General features: G+C 45.4%; 1 protein-coding gene across 1 annotated transcript in view; it reads left to right on the forward strand.

Moving 5' to 3' along the window:
• The first annotated feature begins 5,182 nt into the window (after nucleotides 1–5,182).
• Nucleotides 5,183–25,226, forward strand: part of LOC109889038 (prolyl 3-hydroxylase 2) — a 102,613-nt gene continuing 82,569 nt past the window's right edge. Inside the window, exon 1 of the mRNA XM_020480183.2 lies at nucleotides 5,183–6,116. Within this exon, the coding sequence (XP_020335772.2) occupies nucleotides 5,697–6,116 (420 nt within the window). The 5' untranslated portion in view covers nucleotides 5,183–5,696. The remainder of the gene's footprint in view (nucleotides 6,117–25,226) is intronic.

Consider the following 25,226-nt stretch of genomic DNA (forward strand, 5'->3'; position numbering starts at 1 on the left):
CCTTAAATATGACTGGGAGAAGTGAAGTATCAGACATTAAAAGGTAGTTCTAACCTTAAATATGACTGGGCGAAGTGAAGTATCAGAACATTAAAAGGTAGTTCTAACCTTAAATATGACTGGGAGAAGTGAAGTATCAGAACATTAAAAGGTAGTTCTAACCTTAAATATGATTGGGAGAAGTGAAGTATCAGAACACAAAGGTAGTTCTAACCTTAAATATGACTGGGAGAAGTGAAGTATCAGAACACAAAGGTAGTTCTAACCTTAAATATGACTGGGAGAAGTGTCAAGAATACGAAAGCAATATATTCCATAGAACACTAGAATACAGCAAAACATGAACAACAACCGTCTAAACAGCTGAGGGCAATTAAGCAAAAAGTCCACTAGATGACAGAAAATGGACCCATCACGACCCTACAGGAAGGGTGAGAAATACATATCTTCATTTAAACCAGGGTACTTAGTGGCCTGTAGTTTGTAAATCCATATCTTCATTTAAACCAGGGTATTTAGTGGCCTGTAGTTTGTAAATCCATATCTTCATTTAAACCAGGGTATTTAGTGGCCTGTAGTTTGTAAATCCATATCTTCATTTAAACCAGGGTACTTAGTGGCCTGTAGTTTGTAAATCCATATCTTCATTTAAACCAGGGTATTTAGTGGCCTGTAGTTTGTAAATCCATATCTTCATTTAAACCAGGGTATTTAGTGGCCTGTAGTTTGTAAAACCAAAAACTTTCCCTTTGGTTTAGCTGTTTCAGACGGTCCCCTTTTCTAATAGAGGCCGGAATATGATCAATACCCATAGCTTGTAGGGAGTCAGGGTTGCCATGGTGTAGGGACTTGTAGTGCCTTGCCATGGGGTAGTCTTCATTGCCTACCTGTTTGGCGTACTTGTGTTCCGCTAAGCAGTCTTGAAGGTGTCTCTTTGTCCATCCAATGTAGAACACCTTGCACTGTGGACATTCCAATCTATAGATGACATGAGGGGTTTTGCAGTTAATGAAATGCTTGATGTAATACTCCATTTAAGAAGCTGTGTCAACAAAATACTTCTTCTGTACAATATTACTGCAATGGTTGCAATGGTTATATTTAAAAGAGCTCTTGGGTTGGTGGTCAAGACAAGTTTTTTGAGAGTCACCCGGAAGATAACTGTGGACTAATTTGTCATTTAGGGTAGGACATCTCTGGTGGCTCAGGAAAGACTTGGCGTAGTAGAGTATCACTTTGGATGATTCCCCATATACATATGCCCTTATACCTGCATCTTTCAGGACCTGAACACTGTAGCCCCGATTCAAGAAGTGATTCTCCAATTCAGCAGATTTGACACTGTAGTCTGTTTCCTGATCACAGATTCTGCAGACTCTTTGGAATTGGCCTTATGGAATGTTTTATTTTAGCCTTTTGGGGTGGAAGCTCTCTGCCCTCAGAATGGTATTGCCATCTGTAGGCTTCCTAAAGATTGATGTGTGCAAACAACCTTTGTCATTTTTACCAATGTCGAGGTCCAAAAAATGAATGTTACCCTTGCTGTGCTCCATAGTTAGTTTGATGTTAGGGTTAATGTTGTTAAGGTATTGGTGGAAGGAAAAAAGTTCATCTTCTGAGTTGGACCAGAACAAGGAAACATCATCAATATAGCCTCCCCACCATATAATCCGGCCAAAGAACTGGTTATTAGAAGGATCCAAAATGAAGTCATTTACCCAAGTACAAACCAGCATAGGAAGGGCTGTACTCCCATGGCACACCCTTTGACCTGTTTAGAAATACGGTCCTGAAAGATAAAGATGTTATGATTAAGAGTCCATTCAGTCAGTGAGACAATGAATTCTGTAGGAGGCATCTCAGTTTCATGCCGGGTTCTCAAGAAATTGTGCATAGCTGCCAAACCTTGTTCATGTTCAATGGTGGTGTATAGAGACTCCACATCCATGGTGACTGAAAGAGGAAGCTGAACCTATATTGTTCAATTCCTTAATGTTGTTCAACACATCTGTGGTATCTTGAAGATTGGGAGTGATGCAGAAAAGGCTTAATAAAGTAATCAATGTACTTGGAGATGTGTTCTGTCAGACTTTCATTACCACTAATGACTGGTCTGCCTGGGGGATTTTCAAGATGTTTGTGGACCTTTGGAAGAAGATAAAAAGAAGCCAGACTGCCATTGAAAATAAATTTGAACTCATTGTCTGAAATATAACCATTCTCCTTAGCTTCTGTGAGGATCCCTTTCAATTCAGTTTTTAGGTCCTTTGTAGGGTTGAAGGTAAGAGATTGGTAGAATTCATCATTGTCTAATTGACGGTAGGCTTCTGTCACATATTTGGCTTTATTCCACACTACTGTATCGCCACCTTTGTCTGTTTTTTTTTAACCACAATCTGTTCATTTTTGGACAATGATTCAACTGCATCCCTCTCTGTCTTATAAAGCTTACATCGTGTTTGGTTGGAGTCAATTTTACCCTTAAACAGATTTTCCACATCAAAATTCACTTTCTTGGCAAACGCTGTGTACTACTCACTTCACAGAGCAGCGCAAACTGTCTCTAACCAGAATAGAAAGAGGAGAGGGAGGCCCCAGTGCACAACTGAGCAAGAGGACATTAGCGCAACTACATTAGAGTGTCTAGTTTGAGAAACAGATGCCTCACAAGTCCTCAACTGGCAGCTTCATTAAATAGTACCCGCAAAACACCAGTCTCAACGTCAACAGTGAAGAGGTTACTCTGGGATGATGGCCTTCCAGTCAGGGTTGCAAAGAAAAATCCATATCTCAGACTGTCCAATAAAAAGAAAAGATTAAGATGGGAAAAAGAACACAGACACTGGACAGAGGAACTTGAGAAGAACTAGAGCCCATTTGCGCTGTTCTGTGATGGGAGCAGTACACAGCGTTGTACGAGATCTTCAGTTTCTTGGCAATTTCTCGCATGGAATAGCCTTCACTTCTGAGACCAAGAATAGCCTGACAAGTTTCAGAAGAAAGTCTTTGTTTCTGGCCATTTTGAGCCTGTATTTGAACCCACACATGCTGATGCTACAGATACTCAACTTGTCTAAAGAAGGCCAGTTTTATTGCTTCTTTAATTAGCACAACAGTTTTCAGCTTTGCTAACATAATTGCAAAAGGGTTTTCAAATTATCAATTAGCCTTTTAAAATAATAAACTTGGATTAGCTAACACAACGTGCCATTGGAACACAGGAGTGATGGTTGCTGGTAATGGGCCTCTGTACGCCTATGTAGATATTCCACAAAAAAATCACCCGCTTCCAGCTTCAATAATCATTTACAACATTAACAATGTCTACACTGTGTTTCTGATCAATTTGACGTTATTTTAATGGACAACAAATGTGCTTTTCTTTCAAAAACAAGGACATTTCTAAGTGACCCCACACTTTTAAAAGGTAGTGTATATATTCCCTTTAGTATATAGAGCGCTACTTTTGCCAGGGCTCATAGGGCTCTGGTCAGAAGTAGTGCACTATGTAGGGAATAGGGTGCCATTTGGGACACATATTATATCAGCCTAGTGTGGGGATTTATTATTAAAGAGAGATACAGTTTGTCTCCATGGCGCACACCAAAACGTGGAATAGTAAAATCGTAAATCTTATCCCTTTGCCAAAACGAGCTCAGAGGAGTTGCAGACTTTTGAAAGTTATCCAAACAATTATTACGTTTTTTTGACTGGAGAGTAATATGATGCCTTGACGATTTGTTGTTGTTGCTCATTATATCTAGCGTCAGATAATACCTGTATTGAAGGGTATTGGCTAGACACATTATTGTTCACCACAGTGCCAAACACATGTTTACATTGACAGAGGTGCCTACAGAGTTATTGGTAATCTACTGAGAAAGTTAACTGTTGTGCAAAGATGACCTAATTGCTGGCTTACTAAACCGATGTTCACTTGGTGGTGGGCCATATAATTTTCACTGTTTAAAAGCATTGAGTGCCCTCTACTGGGGTGGCAGGGTAGCCTAGTGGTTAGAACGTTGGACTAGTAACCGGAAGGTGACCAAATACTTATTTTCCACCATAATTTGCAAATAAATTAATTCAAAATCCTACAATGTGATTTTCTGGATTTTTTTTCTCTCATTTTGTCTGTCATAGTTGAAGTGTACCTATGATGAAAATAACAGGCCTCTCTCATCTTTTTAAGTGGGAGAACTTGCACAATTGGTGGCTGACTAAATACTTTTTTGCCCCACTGTATATGTGATGGTATAAAAATGTAAGCAAGGTTTGAAAGGATTATGTTTTAGTCTGTTTGGGCCTCTTGCAGTCAATTTGCAATCTACAAATGATTTGTAATTATGGTCCGGCCCCCTGACCATCACCTCAAAATCGGCCCACGGCTGTGTCTAGTTGATGATCCCTGGAATAAAGTATTGCTGATATACAGGTAACTGCCAAAATAAAGGAAACACCAACATAAAGTGTCTTTATAGGGCGCCACTTTATAGACCACCACGAGCCACCAGAACAGCTTCAAGTGTCTGGAAGTCTTCTATGAGAAACTCCATAATTTGGTGTTTTGTTGATGGTGGTGGAAAACACTGTCTCAGGCACTGCTCCAGAATCTCCCATAAGTGTTCAATTGGTCTTAGTTGTGGTGACTGATACTTTTTTTTGTATTGCTATCCTTGTAGGGACCAAGGAATTGATTTCCATCCAAAATCCTATTTTCCCTAACCCTAACCCCTTAATCCTAACCTCAATGGTGGGATGTTAATTAACTCAGGAATCACACCTGTGCAAGCACCTGCTTTCAATATATTTCCTTGTTTTATTTATTTTGGCAGTTACCTGTATATGCCATAGGGGCAAGTAACGAAGCTCTGCAGAAAGTACTAGAAAGAGTATTGGGCCCAGTAGGGGGAGACAATATACAGTGATTGAACATTTTCAGAGCTTGTTACTGGAGAAGATCTGAGGTACCGTGGCGTTGTTCCACTCTAGCCATTCTTCGATCTCAGAACATGTTTGGTTAAAGGAAAACAGGGAATGAAAAGAGTCCCATTTAACATTGTGTCGCCAAACGTGTGTATTTGTAGGAAAATATAGACTCGAAGGTAGACCTGTAGCGTAGCCTTATCCAACAGTACTATACAACGCTGAAACTGAACAGTAGTTACTGTATCCCGTGTGTTACTAGTACATATTCTAGATATACATGTTGACACTAAACAGTAGGCTACGTCCAGTTAGGATTTATATGTTTTGTTGTGAAGTAGCCTATAGATTTAGGCTGATTGTTGCTATGATAAAATAGTTATTTCATGTAGTGCCATCGGGCAATTCATAAAGCTTAGTCTAGTAACTTTACAATTGTGTCAAATGACTGCTAATATCGTAAGAACTCAGTGATTTGTCACCATTGATTTAATCGCAGAGGGTTCGGAGTTAGTGGAGCGAGAGTGGGGGGGTCATTACAGAAAATGTTTCCTTGACTGAAGTAGTCCCATTTTACGCCCCGCCATTACCGTCCGGAACATCTGCCAAAAGACTCATTGAATGGGAAGCAAACCTTTTTCAGCGTTTAGCCTCCCACGTGACTATCACATCTTCCATCTGGACTCCGCAAGCTGCCCTGGTAATTTTATCACAAACCCGAGGAGCTTGTGCAAACTGGTGCGCGTGAAAAAAGATAACGAACACCGAAGATGGATGTTGTGCATTTTTCCATTGGTAGTATCTTGTCGATTGCTCTTCAAGCGCTGTTGTTGTCTTCTTCATATGGTTCGTTGGAGCCCTACGACCTTTTATACAACAATGCCGTCGAAGCATTTTACAGAAATGACTATAAAGATGTGGTGCGACACATGGAGGGTGCGCTCAGAAGCTACGCAGAAGTCCGCCAGACTAAAGTCCGATGTCGGCTGAGATGCCAGAACCAGCACCCGTTTGATTCCGCCTCCATGGACCTGCAGTTCTTTGACGTGGTTCTCCGAAGATCCTATTGTCAGAACGAGTGCATTGAGGAAAAAGTTGGAACACAGTCCATGCACAAAATCAGCGAGGATGTCATCCAGGATTTCCACAGGCGAATCCCGTACAACTATCTTCAGTTGGCTTATCAGAAGGTAAAATATTTTTTAGTAAATCTCACCAACAACTTTTGATGTAGTTATTTATTATATTAGTCATCTTTATTAGGCTACAGTGCATCATTCGGTGTCCTACACAGGCCACTGCAATAAGCTCTTACGCAGCTGTATTCTCACCCAGCTGCTGCTGCTGCTGAGCAACGTGACGCCGTCTCTACCCGGTGAGCTGTGTTACAGTGTTGTCCTTTCCGTAGCGACGGGAGAAAAGACACAATGTTACGCTCAAGTATATCTGATATAGCCTACTGTATCAGTTTTGTTGCAAATCATTTTGGGGACTTGAGTGAAACGTTGTCTTTCCCCATCCCTACTGTCTCCAATTACTAGCGTAAATATAACACAACGGGCTATAGTAGCACAAGTCCGACACTGAGAGGGTCATTTCCGTCAGTTATATGAAGCATCTTCACAAAACGTACTATTTCTCTAAAGCTAGCACGACTTTCTCACACACGCATGCACATCCATAGTAGGCCTACACACACCGCAGGTTATGGAATTGTGATATCACCTCCCCCCACTATGTCTCTCCCTGCATTCATTCATAACGTTTTCCAGACAATACCATTGAATCGAAACAGGTACACACATCGGTGAACTTGTTCTCCATCAGAGAATTTCACGGTTCCTTTTTTTATGGCCTGATGGTGTGCTGGTGTCATGCCAACAGCTGGAAGCAGCCACAGAAGTGTGTGTTTGTGTTTGCTTTGGCTGCCAGTTACTCCTGGATAACCAACCAGCCCATTACACAGACACTACTACACTGGTATCTGATTACTTATATTTGTATTTATTTAACTAGGCAAGTTGGATAAGAACAAATTCTTATTTACAATGACACCTACCCTGGCCAGACCCCAACGACCCTGGGCCAATTGTTTGCTGCCCTATGGGACTCCCAATCACGGCCTGATGTGATACAGCCTGGATTACATGGTGGTGCCCCTACCATCCAGATTTGACATTGGACTGTCTAAAAACACAAACATGCCTGCCTAACAACATTTCAAAAATAGTTAATTATTCCCATCTCTAAAGCACCAACAACATCAAATCTATTTGATCAAGATCTATATGACCTGTGAAGAAATCTCAAGTGCCCCGGTCACCGCTCGCCTCTCCTCTTTAACACTAGAACTGCTAAAGCAGTCATTTTCAATGGTCATGATTTTATAGTTGTTATTACTCTGCCATAAAAAAAAAAAAGTCAAGCCCCCTTACTTCATTGACTTGTCCTATATAAGTCTACATAACACACTGTGCTTGTTAGAATCTTGCTTCTTCTTCCGACAGTAGGGCCTGCTCCTTCTTCCGACAGTAGGGCCTGCTCCTTCTTCCGACAGTAGGGCCTGCTCCTTCTTCCGACAGTAGGGCCTGCTCCTTCTTCCGACAGTAGGGCCTGCTCCTTCTTCCGACAGTAGGGCCTGCTCCTTCTTCCGACAGTAGGGCCTGCTCCTTCTTCCGACAGTAGGGCCTGCTCCTTCTTCCGACAGTAGGGCCTGCTCCTTCTTCCGACAGTAGGGCCTGCTCCTTCTTCCGACAGTAGGGCCTGCTCCTTCTTCCGACAGTAGGGCCTGCTCCTTCTTCCGACAGCAGGGCCTGCTCCTTCTTCCGACAGTAGGGCCTGCTCCTCCTTCTGACAGTAGGGCCTGCTCCTCCTTCTGACAGTAGGGCCTGCTCCTTCTTCTGACTGTAGGGCCTGCTCCTTCTTCCGACAGTAGGGCCTGCTCCTTCTTCCGACAGTAGGGCCTGCTCCTTCTTCCGACAGTAGGGCCTGCTCCTTCTTCTGACAGTAGGGCCTGCTCCTTCTTCTGACAGTAGGGCCTGCTCCTTCTTCTGACAGTAGGGCCTGCTCCTTCTTCTGACAGTAGGGCCTGCTCCTTCTTCCGACAGTAGGGCCTGCTCCTTCTTCCGACAGTAGGGCCTGCTCCTTCTTCCGACAGTAGGGCCTGCTCCTTCTTCTGACTGTTAAAAGTGCATCTGATAATCACCCTGATAATTGCCTCAACTGAACCTAAAGTATTCCCGAAACAAATTGCATATACATATAACAGCAGATTAAATCCATGAAGAAAAGTATGATGGGGTAGAATGGGCAAGTTAATGAAGAACAGGTCTGGCCATTTATTATACTGATCCATTCTAATCTTGAAGTGGTATGTACCCGATATCAGTCTACTAAATAAAAGCAGTAGTCTATTCTGACCTACTTGGAGAAGGCCACACAGTGAGAGCGTGCGTAATGGTACATGCTGAACAGCTTTCAATATCTGAGAAAATATCCACATTGGGCAGCGGGTGAGCAAGTGTCTGAGAATGTGGTGGTGAGGCTTGTTGAACTTTAATGTCACCATGGACAATTTCTTCACTTCACTGTCAATGGCGAACAAGTTGCTTGCAAAGAAAACAAGTCTGGCCTGGCCCCATGAACAAATACAGGAGCTCCCTTCCTCTGCACCAAATAAGGCACCTGCACAGCCATGGTACAGCACAACAGTGCTGAAGAATGACAAGATGACAGGGACATGATAAAGAGAAAACCAGAGACGATTACGCACAACAAACCAAACAAAAGTATGTCAAGTGTTAAGTGAAAGTTACCAAAATTGTGTCAACTGTTAGGAAAAGGGATAATAGCTCAATTAAATTAAACTGTTAGTACGTGGCAGTCAGAATGACTGCTCATTAGCTTGAAGGGGGGGTGGGGAGTGGTCCCTCGAGACCCAGTGGTTCTAGTGTTAAGGTCTACACTGAGTGTACAAAACTTTAGGAACACCTTCCTAATATTGAGTTTCACCCCCTTTGCCCTCAGAAGAGCCTCAATTCATCAGGGCATGGACTTTACAAACTGTCAAAAGTGTTCCACAGGGATGCTGGTCCATGTTGACTCCAATGCTTCCCACAGTTGTGTAAAGTTGGCTGTATGTCCTTTGGGTGGTGGACCATTCTTGATACACACGGGAAACTGTTGAGCGTGAAAAACCCAGCAGTGTTGCCGTTCTTGACACTCAGTTCCTGACACCTACTACCATACCCCGTTAGGCATTTAACTCTTCTGTCTTGCCCATTGAGCCTCTGAATGGCACACATACACAATCCACATCTCAATTGTCTCAAGACATTTAAAAAATCATTCTTTACCCTGTCTCCTCATCTACACTGATTTGAAATGGATTTAACAAGTGATATCAACAAGGGATCATAGCATTCATGTGGTCAGTCTGTCATGGAAAGAGCAGGTGTTTCTCGGGAAAGAGCAGGTGTTTTGTCTACTCAGTGTATTCTAGTAATCATCATCATCATCATAATAGGGGGCATGTTTAGGTCATGTACTGTAATTCCATGGCGTTGGCCCAGCCCTATAAATCTGTGCTCAAAGGGAAAACGTATTATGATATTTTCAAGCAGAATAATAGGCTCAAGGGCCTCCCGGGTGGCGCAGTGGTTAAGGGCGCTGTACTGCAGCGCCAGCTGTGCCACCAGAGAGACTGGGTTTGCGCCCAGGCTCTGTCGTAACCGGCCGCGACCAGGAGGTCCGTGGGGCGACGCACAATTGGCCTAGCGTCTTCCGGGTTAGGGAGGGCTTGGCCGGTAGGGATATCATTGTCTCATCGCGCACCAGCGACTCCTGTGGCAGGCCGAGCACAGTGCGCGCTAACCAAGGTTGCCAGGTGCACGGTGTTTCCTCCGACAAATTGGTGTGGCTGGCTTCCGGGTTGGATGTGCGCTGTGTTAAGAAGCAGTGCGGCTTGGTTGGGTTGTGTATCGGAGGACGCATGACTTTCAACCTTCGTCTCTCCCGAGCCCGTACGGGAGTTGTAGCGATGAGACAAGATAGTAGCTACTAAAAAAACAATTGGATACCACAAAATTGGGGAGAAAACAGGGTAAAATAATTGTAGGCTCAAAACAAGGCGTTAACTAATGTCTCCATGGCTGTTTTCTAGATGGCCTCCTCCACATGTCTCTGCATGTCTCCCAGCGTGTTGATGTCTTTATGAACTGGCTAAAATGTGACATATCACCTTGAGGTACAAAGGTAGATCTGAGGCATTCCTATTGGCTGGCCTAATACGACTTTATCGATAAGAGCAGGCTCTGTGAGTGTGTGTCGAGCTGGCTGCGCGTTCGCGGTGTTGTCGAGCCGGGGGCACATGGTGTGTGGGTGTTGCCGAGCCGGGGGCGTGTGGGTGTTGTCGAGCCGGGTGTGTGTGGGTGTTGTCGAGCCGGGGGCGTGTGCGTGTGGGTGTTGTCGAGCCGGGTGCGTGTGGGTGTTGTCGAGCCGGGGGCGTGTGCGTGTGGGTGTTGTCGAGCCGGGGGCTTTGGCGTTGTCGAGCCGGGGGCGTGCGCGTTTTCGAGCCGGGGCCACGTTCGTGGTGTTGTCGAGCCGGGGGCGTGCGCGTTGTCGAGCCGGGGCCGCGTTCGCGGCGTTGTCGAGTCAGGGGTACGTGCACGCGGGTGTTTGTGAAAATATACAACATTCCTCCACTATTTAACATTCCAGCCTCGCACACTCACCACTGGACCCGCTCTCTGGCATAATGGCCCCTTTCGGGCCTGGCAGCAGAGGGGCCCACAGACACCAACACAGACACGCCAACTGTTCTACTCTAGTCTGACTGGTGCGTGTCCCAATTCTCCAACCATTTAGCCAGGCAAATATTTTGTTTTCTAGTTGTTTGCTTTACTAAAAGGAGAGACATGCCAGGCTTGTGCAGGAGGTAAAGGGAGACTCTTGTTCTGCCCTAGGTAGCCCCCAGTAGTAGCTGGTGGTTGACCAGAGCTGGCTCCACATCCTAAAGCCACAGCAGGATCAAAAGCCCTCAGCGGGCCCTGGACTCCCAGGACCTAGTCTCATCGGCTCCTAGGCTATATTGCTTACCTCCAACATCCTGGGGAGGGTGACCGGTAGGCCACTCTGAGGGATGTGTGAACTGTTGTGAACCAAAGATTCTAACCACATTCTGTCCATATAGGCCCTGTAGGTGCTGTTTTGGGGGGGGGGGGGGGTGATGTCTCTCTCTAGTGACTTGTTTTCCATGCCATGTTTTGGGGGGGGGGGGGGGGGGGGGGTGTGATGTCTCTCTCTAGTGACTTGTTTCCCATGCCATGTTTTGGGGGGGGTGATGTCTCTCTCTAGTGACTTGTTTCCCATGCCATGTTTTGGGGGGGGGGGGGGGGGGGGGGGGGTGATGTCTCTCTCTAGTGACTTGTTTCCCATGCCATGTTTTGGGGGGGGGGGTGGGTGATGTCTCTCTCTAGTGACTTGTTTCCCATGCCATGTTTTGGGGGGGGGGTGATGTCTCTCTCTAGTGACTTGTTTTTCCCCATGCCATGTTTTGGGGGGGGGGGGGGTGATGTCTCTCTCTAGTGACTTGTTTTCCCATGCCATGTTTTGGGGGGGGGGTGGGTGATGTCTCTCTCTAGTGACTTGTTTCCCATGCCATGTTTTGGGGGGGGGGTGATGTCTCTCTCTAGTGACTTGTTTCCCATGCCATGTTTTTGGGGGGGGGTGATGTGTTTCCCATGCCATGTTTTGGGGGGGGGGGGGGGGTGATGTCTCTCTCTAGTGACTTGTTTCCCATGCCATGTTTTTTTTTGGGGGGGGGTGATGTTTCCCATGCCATGTTTTGGGGGGGGGGGTGATGTCTCTCTCTAGTGACTTGTTATTCCCATGCCATGTTTTGGGGGGGGTGATGTCTCTCTCTAGTGACCTGTTTTACCCATGCCATGTTTTGGGGGGGGGGGGGGGATGTCTCTCTCTAGTGACTTGTTTCCCATGCCATGTTTTGGGGGGGGGGGGGGGGGTGATGTCTCTCTCTAGTGACTTGTTTCCCATGCCATGTTTTGGGGGGGGGGGGGGTGATGTCTCTCTCTAGTGACTTGTTTTCCCATGCCATGTTTTGGGGGGGGGGTGGGTGATGTCTCTCTCTAGTGACTTGTTTCCCATGCCATGTTTTGGGGGGGGGGGGGGTGATGTCTCTCTCTAGTGACTTGTTTTCCCATGCCATGTTTTGGGGGGGGGGGGGGTGGATGTCTCTCTCTAGTGACTTGTTTTTTCCCATGCCATGTTTTGGGGGGGGGGGGTGATGTCTCTCTCTAGTGACTTGTTTCCAATGCCATGTTTTTTTTTTGGGGGGGGGTGATGTTTTCCCATGCCATGTTTTGGGGGGGGGGGGGTGATGTCTCTCTCTAGTGACTTGTTATTCCCATGCCATGTTTTGGGGGGGGTGATGTCTCTCTCTAGTGACTTGTTTTTTCCCATGCCATGTTTTGGGGGGGGGGTGGGTGATGTCTCTCTCTAGTGACTTGTTTCCCATGCCATGTTTTGGGGGGGGGGGGGGGGGGGTGATGTCTCTCTCTAGTGACTTGTTTTCCCATGCCATGTTTTTTGGGGGGGGTGATGTCTCTCTCTAGTGACTTGTTTCCCATGCCATGTTTTGGGGGGGGGGGGGTGGATGTCTCTCTCTAGTGACTTGTTTTTCCCATGCCATGTTTTGGGGGGGGGGGGGGTGATGTCTCTCTCTAGTGACTTGTTTCCCATGCCATGTTTTTTTTTTGGGGGGGGGGTGATGTTTCCCATGCCATGTTTTGGGGGGGGGGGGTGATGTCTCTCTCTAGTGACTTGTTTTTCCCATGCCATGTTTTGGGGGGGTGGGGGGGGTGATGTCTCTCTCTAGTGACTTGTTTTTTCCATGCCATGTTTTGGGGGGGGGGGGGGTGATGTCTCTCTCTAGTGACTTGTTTCCCATGCCATGTTTTGGGGGGGGGGGGGGGGTGATGTCTCTCTCTAGTGACTTGTTTCCCATGCCATGTTTTGGGGGGGGGGGGGTGATGTCTCTCTCTAGTGACTTGTTTCCCATGCCATGTTTTGGGGGGGGGGGGGGGGTGATGTCTCTCTCTAGTGACTTGTTTCCCATGCCATGTTTTGGGGGGGGGGGGGGTGATGTCTCTCTCTAGTGACTTGTTTCCCATGCCATGTTTTGGGGGGGGGGGGGGGGTGATGTCTCTCTCTAGTGACTTGTTTCCCATGCCATGTTTTGGGGGGGGGGGGGGTGATGTCTCTCTCTAGTGACTTGTTTTTCCCATGCCATGTTTTGGGGGGGGGGGGGGGTGATGTCTCTCTCTAGTGACTTGTTTCCCATGCCATGTTTTGGGGGGGGGGGGGTGATGTCTCTCTCTAGTGACTTGTTTCCCATGCCATGTTTTTTTTTTTGGGGGGGGTGATGTTTCCCATGCCATGTTTTGGGGGGGGGTGATGTCTCTCTCTAGTGACTTGTTTTTCCCATGCCATGTTTTGGGGGGGTGGGGGGGGTGATGTCTCTCTCTAGTGACTTGTTTTTTCCCATGCCATGTTTTTTTTTGGGGGGGGGGGGGTGATGTCTCTCTCTAGTGACTTGTTTCCCATGCCATGTTTTGGGGGGGGGGGGGGGGGGTGTGATGTCTCTCTCTAGTGACATGTTTCCCATGCCATGTTTTGGGGGGGGGGGGGGGTGATGTCTCTCTCTAGTGACTTGTTTCCCATGCCATGTTTTGGGGTGGGGGGTGTGATGTCTCTCTCTAGTGACATGTTTCCCATGCCATGTTTTGGGGGGGGGGGGGGGGGGGGGGGGGGGTGTGATGTCTCTCTCTAGTGACATGTTTCCCATGCCATGTTTTGGGGGGGGGGGGGGTGATGTCTCTCTCTAGTGACTTGTTTCCCATGCCATGTTTTGGGGTGGGGGGTGTGATGTCTCTCTCTAGTGACATGTTTCCCATGCCATGTTTTGGGGGGGGGGGGGGGTGATGTCTCTCTCTAGTGACTTGTTTTCCCATGCCATGTTTTGGGGGGGGGGGGGGGTGATGTCTCTCTCTAGTGACATGTTTCCCATGCCATGTTTTGGGGGGGGGGGGGTGATGTCTCTCTCTAGTGACTTGTTTCCCATGCCATGTTTTGGGGGGGGGGTGATGTCTCTCTCTAGTGACTTGTTTCCCATGCCATGTTTTGGGGGGGGGGGATGATGTTTCTCTCTAGTGACTTGTTTTCCCATGCCATGTTTTTGGGGGGGGGTGATGTCTCTCTCTAGTGACTTGTTTTTCCCATGCCATGTTTTGGGGGGGGGGGGGGGTGATGTCTCTCTCTAGTGACTTGTTTCCCATGCCATGTTTTGGGGGGGGTGGGTGATGTCTCTCTCTAGTGACTTGTTTCCCATGCCATGTTTTGGGGGGGGGGGGGGGTGATGTCTCTCTCTAGTGACTTGTTTCCCATGCCATGTTTTGAAGTTTTGTTTGTGGCTAGGAAAGTTATTGCTTTATTGTTCACCATTTATTGCCAATTAACCGCAACGCATTTATAGAGACAAAGGAACGAAGGAAATGTAATCACTTAAACATCTGTATTTTTTGGGATTTGGCTAGGGTCAGAGGTTATTTACAGCTCTAAATAGGGCCAGATGGCCCAACTGTTTGATTTATAATTAATTCATGAAGTTATATGACACATGAGGACAGTCTGCCTTTGCAAATTCCATTTGTCCCACCATATGACACATTGGACTGCACGTTGCTATGTATCTCATTGTGGGTAAACTGATTTCCTATTGTCACTTTGTTTGGGACCCCCCCCCCCCCCCCCCCACTAGGTCAGGTACTTGTTTCTCCACTGTGAATGATGGTTTGATATCCACTCAGCAGGCTACCTGTTGTAGATCAGCTCCAACCCTCTCCTACATGGATCCCTGAGATGAAGACGTGGGCTGGACTTCTGTGGACCTGGGGGGGGGGGGGGGGGGTTGTGACCTTAACCAATTACTAGGACTCATTTTCCACTACGCAACAGTGTAGTGATCATCGTGGCATCTGTCTCCTTGAAAGCGTTGTGATCACACTGATCCAATTAGCCAACCAGCCAAGAAGAGAAGGAAAGGGAGTAGAACCCCAGCTAGGAGGGGATCCCCACACCGAATGGATCCCCAGTTAGGGGGGATCCCCACACCGAATGGATCCCCAGTTAGGGGGGATCCCCACACCAAGTGGATCCCCAGCTAGGGGGGATCCCCACACCAAGTGGATCCCCAGCTAGGGGGGATCCCCACACCAAGTGGATCCCCAGCTAGGGGGGATCCCCACACCAAGTGGATCCCCAGCTAGGAGGGGATCCCCACACCGAATGGATCTCCAGTTAGGGGGGATCCCCACACCAAGTGGATCCCCAGCTAGGAGGGATCCCCACACCAATTGGATCCCCAGCTAGGGGGGATCCCCACACCAAGTGGATCCCCAGCTAGGAGGGGATCCCCACACCGAATGGATCCCCAGTTAGGGGGGATCCCCACACCAAGTGGATCCCCAGCTAGGAGGGATCCCCACACCAAGTGGATCCCCAGCTAGGAGGGATCCCCACACCGAATAGATCCCCAGTTAGGGGGGATCCCCAGCTAGGAGGGATCCCCACATTGAATGGAAGCCCAGTTAGGAAGGTTGGAGTTGGAAGCTGGGGTTTTTCAAGTGGAAAAATATCTCCCCCACATTTCTATTACACAATGTTCTAGAGCAGTATCTGGCATGGGGAGAGCAGATCCTGATGTTGTCCTCTGTTGCTGATAATTGAAGAGGATTTAAGAGCTGGGAAGGAGTAAGGGGTCGAGGGACTGAATAATATTTACATCAAACAGAAATCCATCCTATAATGGCGGTGTCATGGTGACCCCAGGATAGAGAGAATTTGTCTCTGGAACCTGTTGATAAGGGATATTACTCACTGATGAAGGATAGGAGCTTAGACAGGGAAGATGCTTGGTGAAAGAGCCAGAGCACAACCTTCGTCTCCACATTCCTGTGTTGAGAGTCGGCTCCAGCCCACAGGTTAAGGACCAGGAGCGATGCAGGGTTTTTCCTATATGCATTTATTAGCGGTGGCCCACCGCACTTTTAAATGGATAATCGTTGGATCGATGACTGGAAGTGTCATTGCTAGCTTTCCCCCGCTAGTGGCAGTGCACATTCATTTCTACATGTGTGTCACTCCTGAATCCACCACTGATTGGTTGACTCTGAAGCGTGCCGTTACTAACTTACTGCACTGTGCCCACGGTGATCATGGCTGGCCCTAGACAGAGTGGCACTGGGCACGGCCAAAGACTGTCTGCATGACTGCCTCTGGGCGGATACCAGCACAGCAGGAATGTGGGAGCACTCTCCCTAATGAACTGTTCTGTGTTACAGCATCACACTAATGCTCTCTACCTCATTTAACAATCAGAAGGCTAGGGGAAAGGAGGGAAGACGCTGGGAAGCACTGCCTAGAAGACTGCACTGTTTGCGACGGGAGATTAGGCTGCAGAGAGAGAGAAACCTGGCCAGGAAGTGACATTCTCAACTTTGTTGACATAATTGTAAAGCCTTAATCAATCCACAGAGACAAGTTGGTTGTCCATGCACTCATTTCTGCATCCAGGAGCAGGGGTAGTGTATACTGGGTAGTGTACACTAAAGGCAGGACAGGTGCTTCTGCTGTTTGTTTGATATTGGTTCCAGCTCCTTGCTTTAGATCAAGCTGGGAATTTGGCACAATGACACACAGCGCTGTGGAGGGAGCGCTGTGGAGGGAGCGCTGTGGAGGGAGCGCTGTGGAGGGAGAGGTGTAGAGGGGGAGCTGTAGAGGGAGAGGTGTAGAGGGAGAGCGCTGGGTTAGGGTTGGGGAGGATTGAGATGATGAGGGGAAAGACTAACTGTGGTGGATTCTTCCTGGGTGTGTCTCACTGTCCAGTCTGTCACAGTGGGGAGAAATTAGAAGGGGGTTGTGTACACTGGGTAGTGTACACTAATGGCAGGACAGAGTTAGTCACCACCAGTTTGGGGTTTTGACTAAGATGACATTGACTGATATTGTGTTCTTATGTTCTTGATTTAAGAAAGAGTCGTTTTAGCATTGACTAAGCCCTTGTCTGAGAAGTTTCCACATGGAAAGGGACATTCTCAGAGTTTGCTGAGGGATCTTACATCAGTCTATACTGTAGCTAATTCTGCCTGGCCATGTGCTATAAATTCAGCTAGGTTCTCATGTTGCTTCTCTCCCCTGCGCAGTATTTCCTGGAAGTTCTGGAGAGCTGATGTGTTTAGGGTGGGCGCTATCGAAGTCATGGGGGCAGGAAGTACACTCTATTTTTAAATATTTGGAGGAAAAGGACTTTGAAATTGTCCTCGTCTTTTTATTTTTTCAAATAAATCTCGATGTTATCTTCTGTGAAGCCTGGACCATTGCTTAATTGTGCATCTGAGGAGATTAGTCTAGCTAGCTTGTACTCTGTGTGCTGCACATTCATGCGATGAATTGAACTCTGTTCTAGTGAATTGAGTTAAACTCAGGGAGGACGACTACCCCCTAACATTGAAGCCACGAAGTTCAGGGCAAACAGTGGTACTGCAGGCATTGTTTGCAAAAAACAGGATCTTCCATTATAGTGAATTGCCATTTTCCAATCTTAGTGTTTAATAAAAAAAATTACAAAACAATCATGGTACCAATAATTACTTCTGTTACACCAGTTGTATCTCCTATAACTGATTATTTTAAAATCACACACAAGAAGTTTATAAGGATAATTCAGTTGCTAATAAAACATTTTTAAAAGGGTTTATTGTAATAATGATGTAATAATGATAACATTCTTATTTACAATGACGGCCTACCACCCTATGGGACTCCCAATCACGGCCAGATGTGATGCAGCCTGGATTCAAACCAGGGACTGCAGTGACACCTCTTACACTGAGATGCAGTGACTTAGATTACTGCGTCACTCAATGGCAGCCTGCAGTACCCTGTAGGCCTTTAAGTTGAGATACTCAATGAGAGGGGGCAGCACTGAGTTAGCCTGCAACGTCACTTCCTGGAGTAGCTCACTCTACATGTTATGTCTACATCAATTTCTCACACAAGACGCCATCTTAACCGACTTCCTTGGCTTGAAATGCGAGTCTTCACATAGGAATGAATTGTATCACATGATTGATGGCTTTGTCCATTCATGTGTACAGTCATTGGTTTAACTTGACTGTTGTCCTCTGTAGAAACAGAGAATTGAGGAGCTTTGGTATGTTGCTGGGATAGTATAGCAGTGGCCTGGTCCTCAGATGTCAGAGCAGATCCATATGTCTCTGATTACCCACTGGGATTCAATCAACACAACCACACTGCAGGAGCTGATCTGGGGCCTGTGTTGTGCAAGCCATGTCCAATCAGACAGTAGGACAAATGTAGTAGCGATGTTGGATGACATCTACTTTCTGATGCATGAGTCCAATGTGGCAGCTATGTTAGTATTGTTTAAGGCCTTTTGAAATGGCAGGCTGGAGGCATGTTGCATGTCTCCTTCAATGTCTCATGTGATGAATAGGGTTGAACAATTCAGATAACTTCCCTTTCCAGGAATCCTGTTTTAAAGATTCCGGATATCTTGCTAATATTCTAATGGGTATTTCTGGAAAACCTGGGGATTTTGGAAAAGTTACCAGTGTTTTACAACCCTAGTGCTGAGAAGACTTAAACAGTTAATGCGTCTTCAAGTTTCTATATGATGTGAAAAACATGTGAGTCAGAGGTGCAGTCGCTCTCAGCTCTCACTCGTCAATCCCGAGGCTATGAGGTTGTTTCCTGTGAAATTCAATTAGAGGTGTTCATTGTTTACCCACGGTCTCTATGCTGTCATCAACTCTAGACCCGAGTTTCAGAGAGGTTGTATAACAAACACATGTGTTTATATGACTATGTGTGTCTGTGTGGTGTGTGAGAGATGGGGAAAGAGAGCGGGGAGATAGAGTACAAACTAAAGGCCAATCTGTTTTGAAAAGCTGGGCTGGACTCTTGATATGGAGCTCTTTATAACATACCATGAAAAGACAACCTTAATCTCCACGGCTTAGAATTTGTCCAAATGTCCATCCTTCTTGTCAGACCACTGCCAGACGTCCATCCTTCTAGTCAGACCACTGCCAAATGTGCAACGTAGTGATGCACCGATATTACAATATTTTCCTTGCCCAACAAAAACGATACCTATAACTGATATTTAACATTTTAGCGGCCTTATAAGAATTCTAGTACAGTTAAATGAACTTCAGGATTGGTGGGTCCCCTGCGGGATGGTTGAGCTAATGCGATTCGCATGAGATTGTAAGTAACAATAACATTTTCCGGGACATAGACATTTCTGATATTGGCAGAAAGCTTAAATTCTTGTTAATCTAACTGCACTGTCCAATTTACAGTAGCTATTACAGTGAACTAATACCATGCTATTGTTTGAGGAGAGTGCACAGTTTTGAACATGAAAAGTTATTTATAAACAAAGGCACATTTGAGCAGTCTTGATACAACATTTTGAATAGAAATGCAATGGTTCTTTGGATCAGACTAAAACTTTGCACATACACTGCTGCCATGTAGTGGCCAATATCTAAATTGCATCTGGGCTGGAATAATACATTATGGCCTTTCTCTTACATTTCAAATATGGTACAAAAATAATACAAAAGTAGTTTTTTCCTTTGTATCATCTTTTACCAGATCTAATGTGTTATCCTCCTACATTCCTTTCACATTTCCACAAACTTCAAAGTGTTTCCTTTCAAATGGTATCAATAATATGCATATCCTTGCTTCAGGTCCTGAGCTACAGGCAGTTAGATTTGGGTTTGTCATTTTAGGTGACATTTTAAAAAGGGGGGTAATCCTTAAGACTTGCCTAGTTAAATAAAGGTTACACACCACACTGAACAAAAAGTGATTTTTTTGGGGCATTTACGTATGTCTCCATTACCAGTAAAACATCATCAAAACCTATTTATTTCACTTACTTGCTGTGCTGTTTAGTTGTTTATTTGTTCCATTCTCAACCAGGATTTCTATGAAATGCTGTTTGGGTCTTTGTGTGTCAAAAAAAGATACACAATTTGACGTGTCAAATAAGCTTGTTGACCAATCAGGACCTGAATATGACTGCACATCACATAATAATTTAACACTGCCATAATTTTTTTTACCTAGTTATTACACATTGATTACACTATCACTCGTATTTCATATGTCACAACGATTCATCGATATGTATGCTATGATGCTGGTAAAGTTGTCTCACACACCTACAGTGCTGGTCATAAAAACAGCTAGCTAGCTCATGGATGCAAATGATGTCCTTCCCCCAAAAACATAGCAAAACGACATCTGTTTCAGTAGCTATATAGTTACCTAGCTAATTATATAGCTAGGTGTCATCATCTAAAATAACCCTAATTTATAAGACCGGTCTTATTTGATTAATGTTGGTCGTACCCGTCTGTGAAGCTAGCAGTCCTGCGATAAGAGCTACAACGCTAATATTTGCGTAAACTCTTCACAGTTGTGTTCTGTGGGTGTCACCGAGTAGACTGATACCCCATTTCATTGCTTCACATGCCAACCTTGTTTAACATTATCTCTGCTAAATATGGCATGATTCCACCAATTTTAACCTTCTGCATCACTTTCAAAGAGGTACTTTTATTTTGAAGGTCAACCACAAATTCCACTGTTGTGCCTAATCCTTATTGTGGCTGGCTTCACAACACATAACCCAGTCCGGTCGAGTGTCATTAGCCAGATGAAACTAGCTGGCTGATTATAACGTTAGCTTTGGGCAACAGGGTTAAGTAGCTGGTTAGCTATTTATTTTCATGAACTGAAGTTAAATTTCAATAGGCAAGTGGCTACCTAGGTAATAGTTACTCACAAAGATTCCTAAATCATTGCTAAGAATAATGAAAATGACTGCAGTTTCTACTGGTCATTGTTTTCAGGCAGGTTGTATTGGTGCTAGCTAGGTACCAAGCTAAAGCTAGCTAGCTGCCCCAGCAGTGGCGTCGATCAAATAATGCTTTATTACCAACGCGGTATTGTAAACACATTGTTCATGGCCGGTGTGTGCTTGTTTGCAGACTTTTTTGTACAGCTTTGACAGTGCTACTGATAGTAGTGGTGGCACTTGGCTTGCACATGCAAATTCAGAACACTCTATGATAGAAAATAGTTCCATAGTCTGTAAGTCGTGATGCTGTTGCTGTAGTGCAACATCTGAAAAATAGTGCACTTTGGTAGTGTGTACCGGTGCTCGACCAGTTGGCGACAGCCAACATCGCCCACAACAGAGAACGGTTGATTGTCAAGGGCAATGAATTCCATTATGATGGTGTTAATGGATTTCGCCTTTGATTTGTCTCGCTGAAATGTTCTTACTCTTTTCAAATGACTGCTCGAATGGTTGACTTCTCAATCCACACAGCAGACATTGTGGGCTAGGTTAGGAGTGCTGTGTTGCATGTGTAGTGCAAAGTCATATAGGTGTGCACGTCAGCTTTGACATCGGTTTTTCAGGAATACAGAAAGTTCATGCTGGCTTCCCCATTGATTGTTATTGCACCATTGTCTTAGATGTTTGGTTATTGAAGCTGCACTAAGTTTATTTGAGACACGTTTTATGAAAGTGTCTCACTGTCTTCACTCTTTCCCCAGACAGCCCTGCTGAAAAGTCCAACGTGTGGCAGGTGCGCAACTCTTGACTTCCACTAGGTTATTATGACAAAACGTAGTGCTGAGGGAGAGTGTGTGTATGTTGGCATCGTCTACCACTTAGGCCAGATGTCCTCGCAGAACCTTCACTGTACATCCCATGGCTTCCCCAAAACTCTGGGTTATGTATGTCACGACCCTCACGGAAAGACTCTATAGAGTTATTTCACAAGAAGATGTTCCGCTGGCTTACACAGCACCCCAAGCAGATTAGCTTGGTTGATGGATGAGATGTGGAGAGTTTGAGAAGGGGATGCCTGGGATCTGGCAGGTCCTGATGACCATAGCAGTCTGTTTGGGGTCATGCCTTTTGGATAACAAAGCCTTTGTCTTGTGAAATAAACCTGAGTAATAGCACTAGGGAGAGAGTAATCGGGTTTATGAGAATTGAGCATTCTTGGTTGGGATTCAATCAAATGCAGTTGGCTGACTGCTTCCTGCCAAGGTCATAACCCTGTGAATATCCCACATGGGGTGTTGGGTTAGAGAGGTAGCTATTGCTTGTCTTAACCTCCCCTGACCAATATGGAAGAAAACCTCCAGTGAGTGTGACGGCTTAGAGATCAGTGTCAGGCTGATCCCCTGACATGGGCCACACATGGTCCCTGTTTGTACAGGGCTTGTTTTTGTTGTCTTAGCTATATAAAAAGACACTCCACAAGCTTAACCCCCAGTTCAACCTATCGATGTTTCCCTTATGTCCGAGTCCTGTCTTGTTAAGTGAAGTTTTACATGTGTTCTCTGGAAGTATTCGGAATGGAATATATCTTTGCTGGTAGTGAGTCTCAGGACTAGCTAGCTCTCCCTGGTGGAGTCTTGCTGTGGAGATTCCTCGTTAGAATGACTTAGTTCCTGGCGAGAACAGACCAGTCCAGCACTGATGACAGACAGCTGGTGCCCCTGTCTGCAGTGAGGAGATGAGGACTGTTTGAAAAGCAGTATAGAAAGAAGCCATGTAACCGGCTAGCCACAGATCCGCTAAAGCAAGTTACAGAACAAGGGAGTAGATTGTGTTGTGTGCATTTGAAGAGAAGGAGCAGGTCTATTTGCAATCGGTCTTCATGATCGAGACCTTGCCAAATGGATGCTGTGATGTGTACACAACTAGAACAAACTCTGCTTTCGTCTGCCCAGGAAAGCAGGCAGCACTAGCTGTGCTCTCTGCATTTAGTACTGAAGGCTTACTTGGAGAAGGAGGGATAATGAGGAAGGATTCACTCTCACTTTAAACTTCTGCCATTGAAACAGAGTAAAACCTGCTTAAAATTCTTAGACAAGTATTAGCTCAAGTAGTCTGCTATCGATAAACATGTGTGCAGAGTTTTATTTTACAACTGTTTTTACAACGCCCGCCTGCGCTTGACTTTTATTAGGTCCTGTCAGCTTTATTTTCCAGGCTATTAACTTGTCATTAGGGTGCTAGTTTCAAAGTCAGACTTGCTGTGTAACATGGTCGGATAAGCCCTCCTCGTGTTCATTTTCACAGTCAGACTTGCTGTGTAACATGGTCGGATAAGCCCTCCTTGTGTTCATTTTCAAAGTCAGACTTGCTGTGTAACATGGTCGGGTAAGCCCTCCTCGTGTTCATTTTCACAGTATGTCGAGGCTTTGTCTCCAGCCATGATTTTGAGGGAAAATGACTGCATTGCCAAAACGACGTCCACATGCGCTTAATAAGAGGCAAGGCATACGTTTTCCTGGATGCCTACACACTAAGGTGACCATAAAACTCTGGAAAGCAGAGGATGGGAGAGTAAACGAAAGAGATCCCTCGCGGTGGAATCGCAAACATTGTGACAAACCCCCCCCTTAAGACCCCATGCAGAATAGATTGGAGTGAAGGAAGAGAGAGTTCTAGAAACTGTCTGCTTGTAGTCTCACGGACGTTAATGCTATCAAATAGCTGTATCTGACCACGCATCCCTTAGGAAGATGTTTATTGGGTGGCGTGTTTACATTTCTGTGTTTTGTCTCTGAAGCAGCTTTGTTTTGTCAGGCTCCAATCTAACACATAATTGGGCTTCATTGTAGCTATTCCTTGAGTATAGAGCTTTTTGAGGCTCTCAAGGCCACAGAGAGAGGGGGTTAGGGTAATTTTAGACAATGATTGTCCTAGATTTTTCTTAATTGGGAACATATTGTTTAGAGTTCTCTCAGCTGTTTTTCTGGGGGCTCACATAGTTCTAGCATGTCCCCATCGGAACAGACTTGTCAGATGTGTGTACACTGAACTGCTCCCCCTAATTCTCAGGCTTTCCCATCCCAATTAGCCTGGTAAATATAGATGTTTGGTGTTCTACACAACTCCTGTCTGTGTACACGGTGGTGTCAGAGAGATCTATTTTGCGTATTGAATGAGATGAGAAAATGGATTCAAAGTGATTATATGCTGTAGGCCTGTTATGAGAACACAATTATTAGTTCAGCACATCACAGCTTGTATACACTGAATGTACAAAATATTAATAACACCTTCCTAATATTGAGTTGCACCTCCTTTTGCCCTCAGAACAGCCTCAATTGGTCGAGGCATGGACTCTAAAAGGTGTTGAAAGCTTTTCACAGGGATGCTGGCCCATGTTGACTCCAATGTTTCCCACAGTTGTGTAAAGTTGGCTGGATGTCCTTTGGGTGGTGGACCATTCTTGATACACATGGGAAACTGTTGAATGTAAAAAAAAAAAACGCAGCGATGCAGTTCTTGACACACTCAAACCGTTTATCTTTTTCTTAGCCATGCTGAAGCAACTACTCTCATTTGCATATTGAACATGTTGCCAATGGCATGTCAGAATATGACTACTTGGGCTAAGTATGTATCTAAGTATGTATCTAAGTGTGTATCTATCTAATGAAGGAGCCCCACATGAGATCAAATGCTTGGCAAGACAGTTTATAGTCTAGGAGAAATTAAATCAAGAAAACAATGCCTCTTTTTTTTGTTCTTGTACAGTGGGCTTCAGCTCAATTGCCATATCAGATATCTCCATCTCAATCTCTCCTAGCATTTCCTCAGAACATCTTGAAAACAATCATCTGGGCAATTCTCTCAATTCTCCTGCCATCTTTCAACTTGAAAATGACTCTCAAGAGCTTTCTCAGATATGCTCTAAAGTGTTCTCCGGGTTAGAGCAGAAGACTAAGGGTGAAGCAGCATTTTCCAGGATGTGGGGACCTCGCTGGTTCAGTGGAATCATTTCTGGGTAACTACAGTTTCATAAAAAGCGGACATCTTAGACATTTGATGGGGCTCATAGTTTCAGAGGCTGGCTTTGATGTTGGTTTACTAGTTAACCCTAAACTCTTGTAAAGTTAAGCCCAACATATTCTCTCTTAATTATCTAAATAAGGTTATGCACGATAGTTATGTGGTTTCAGTTAATTATAGGTGCTTATTCCTAAATACTTTTCACATGTTTACTCCATATGCTTATGCAAGAGAGAGAGACACTGGGATCTTGGTGGCCTACTGTACACAAATGTTAATATTCATTACTTAAATA

This window comes from Oncorhynchus kisutch, linkage group LG4 (genome assembly GCF_002021735.2).
Source record: "Oncorhynchus kisutch isolate 150728-3 linkage group LG4, Okis_V2, whole genome shotgun sequence".
Lineage (NCBI taxonomy): Eukaryota > Metazoa > Chordata > Actinopteri > Salmoniformes > Salmonidae > Oncorhynchus > Oncorhynchus kisutch.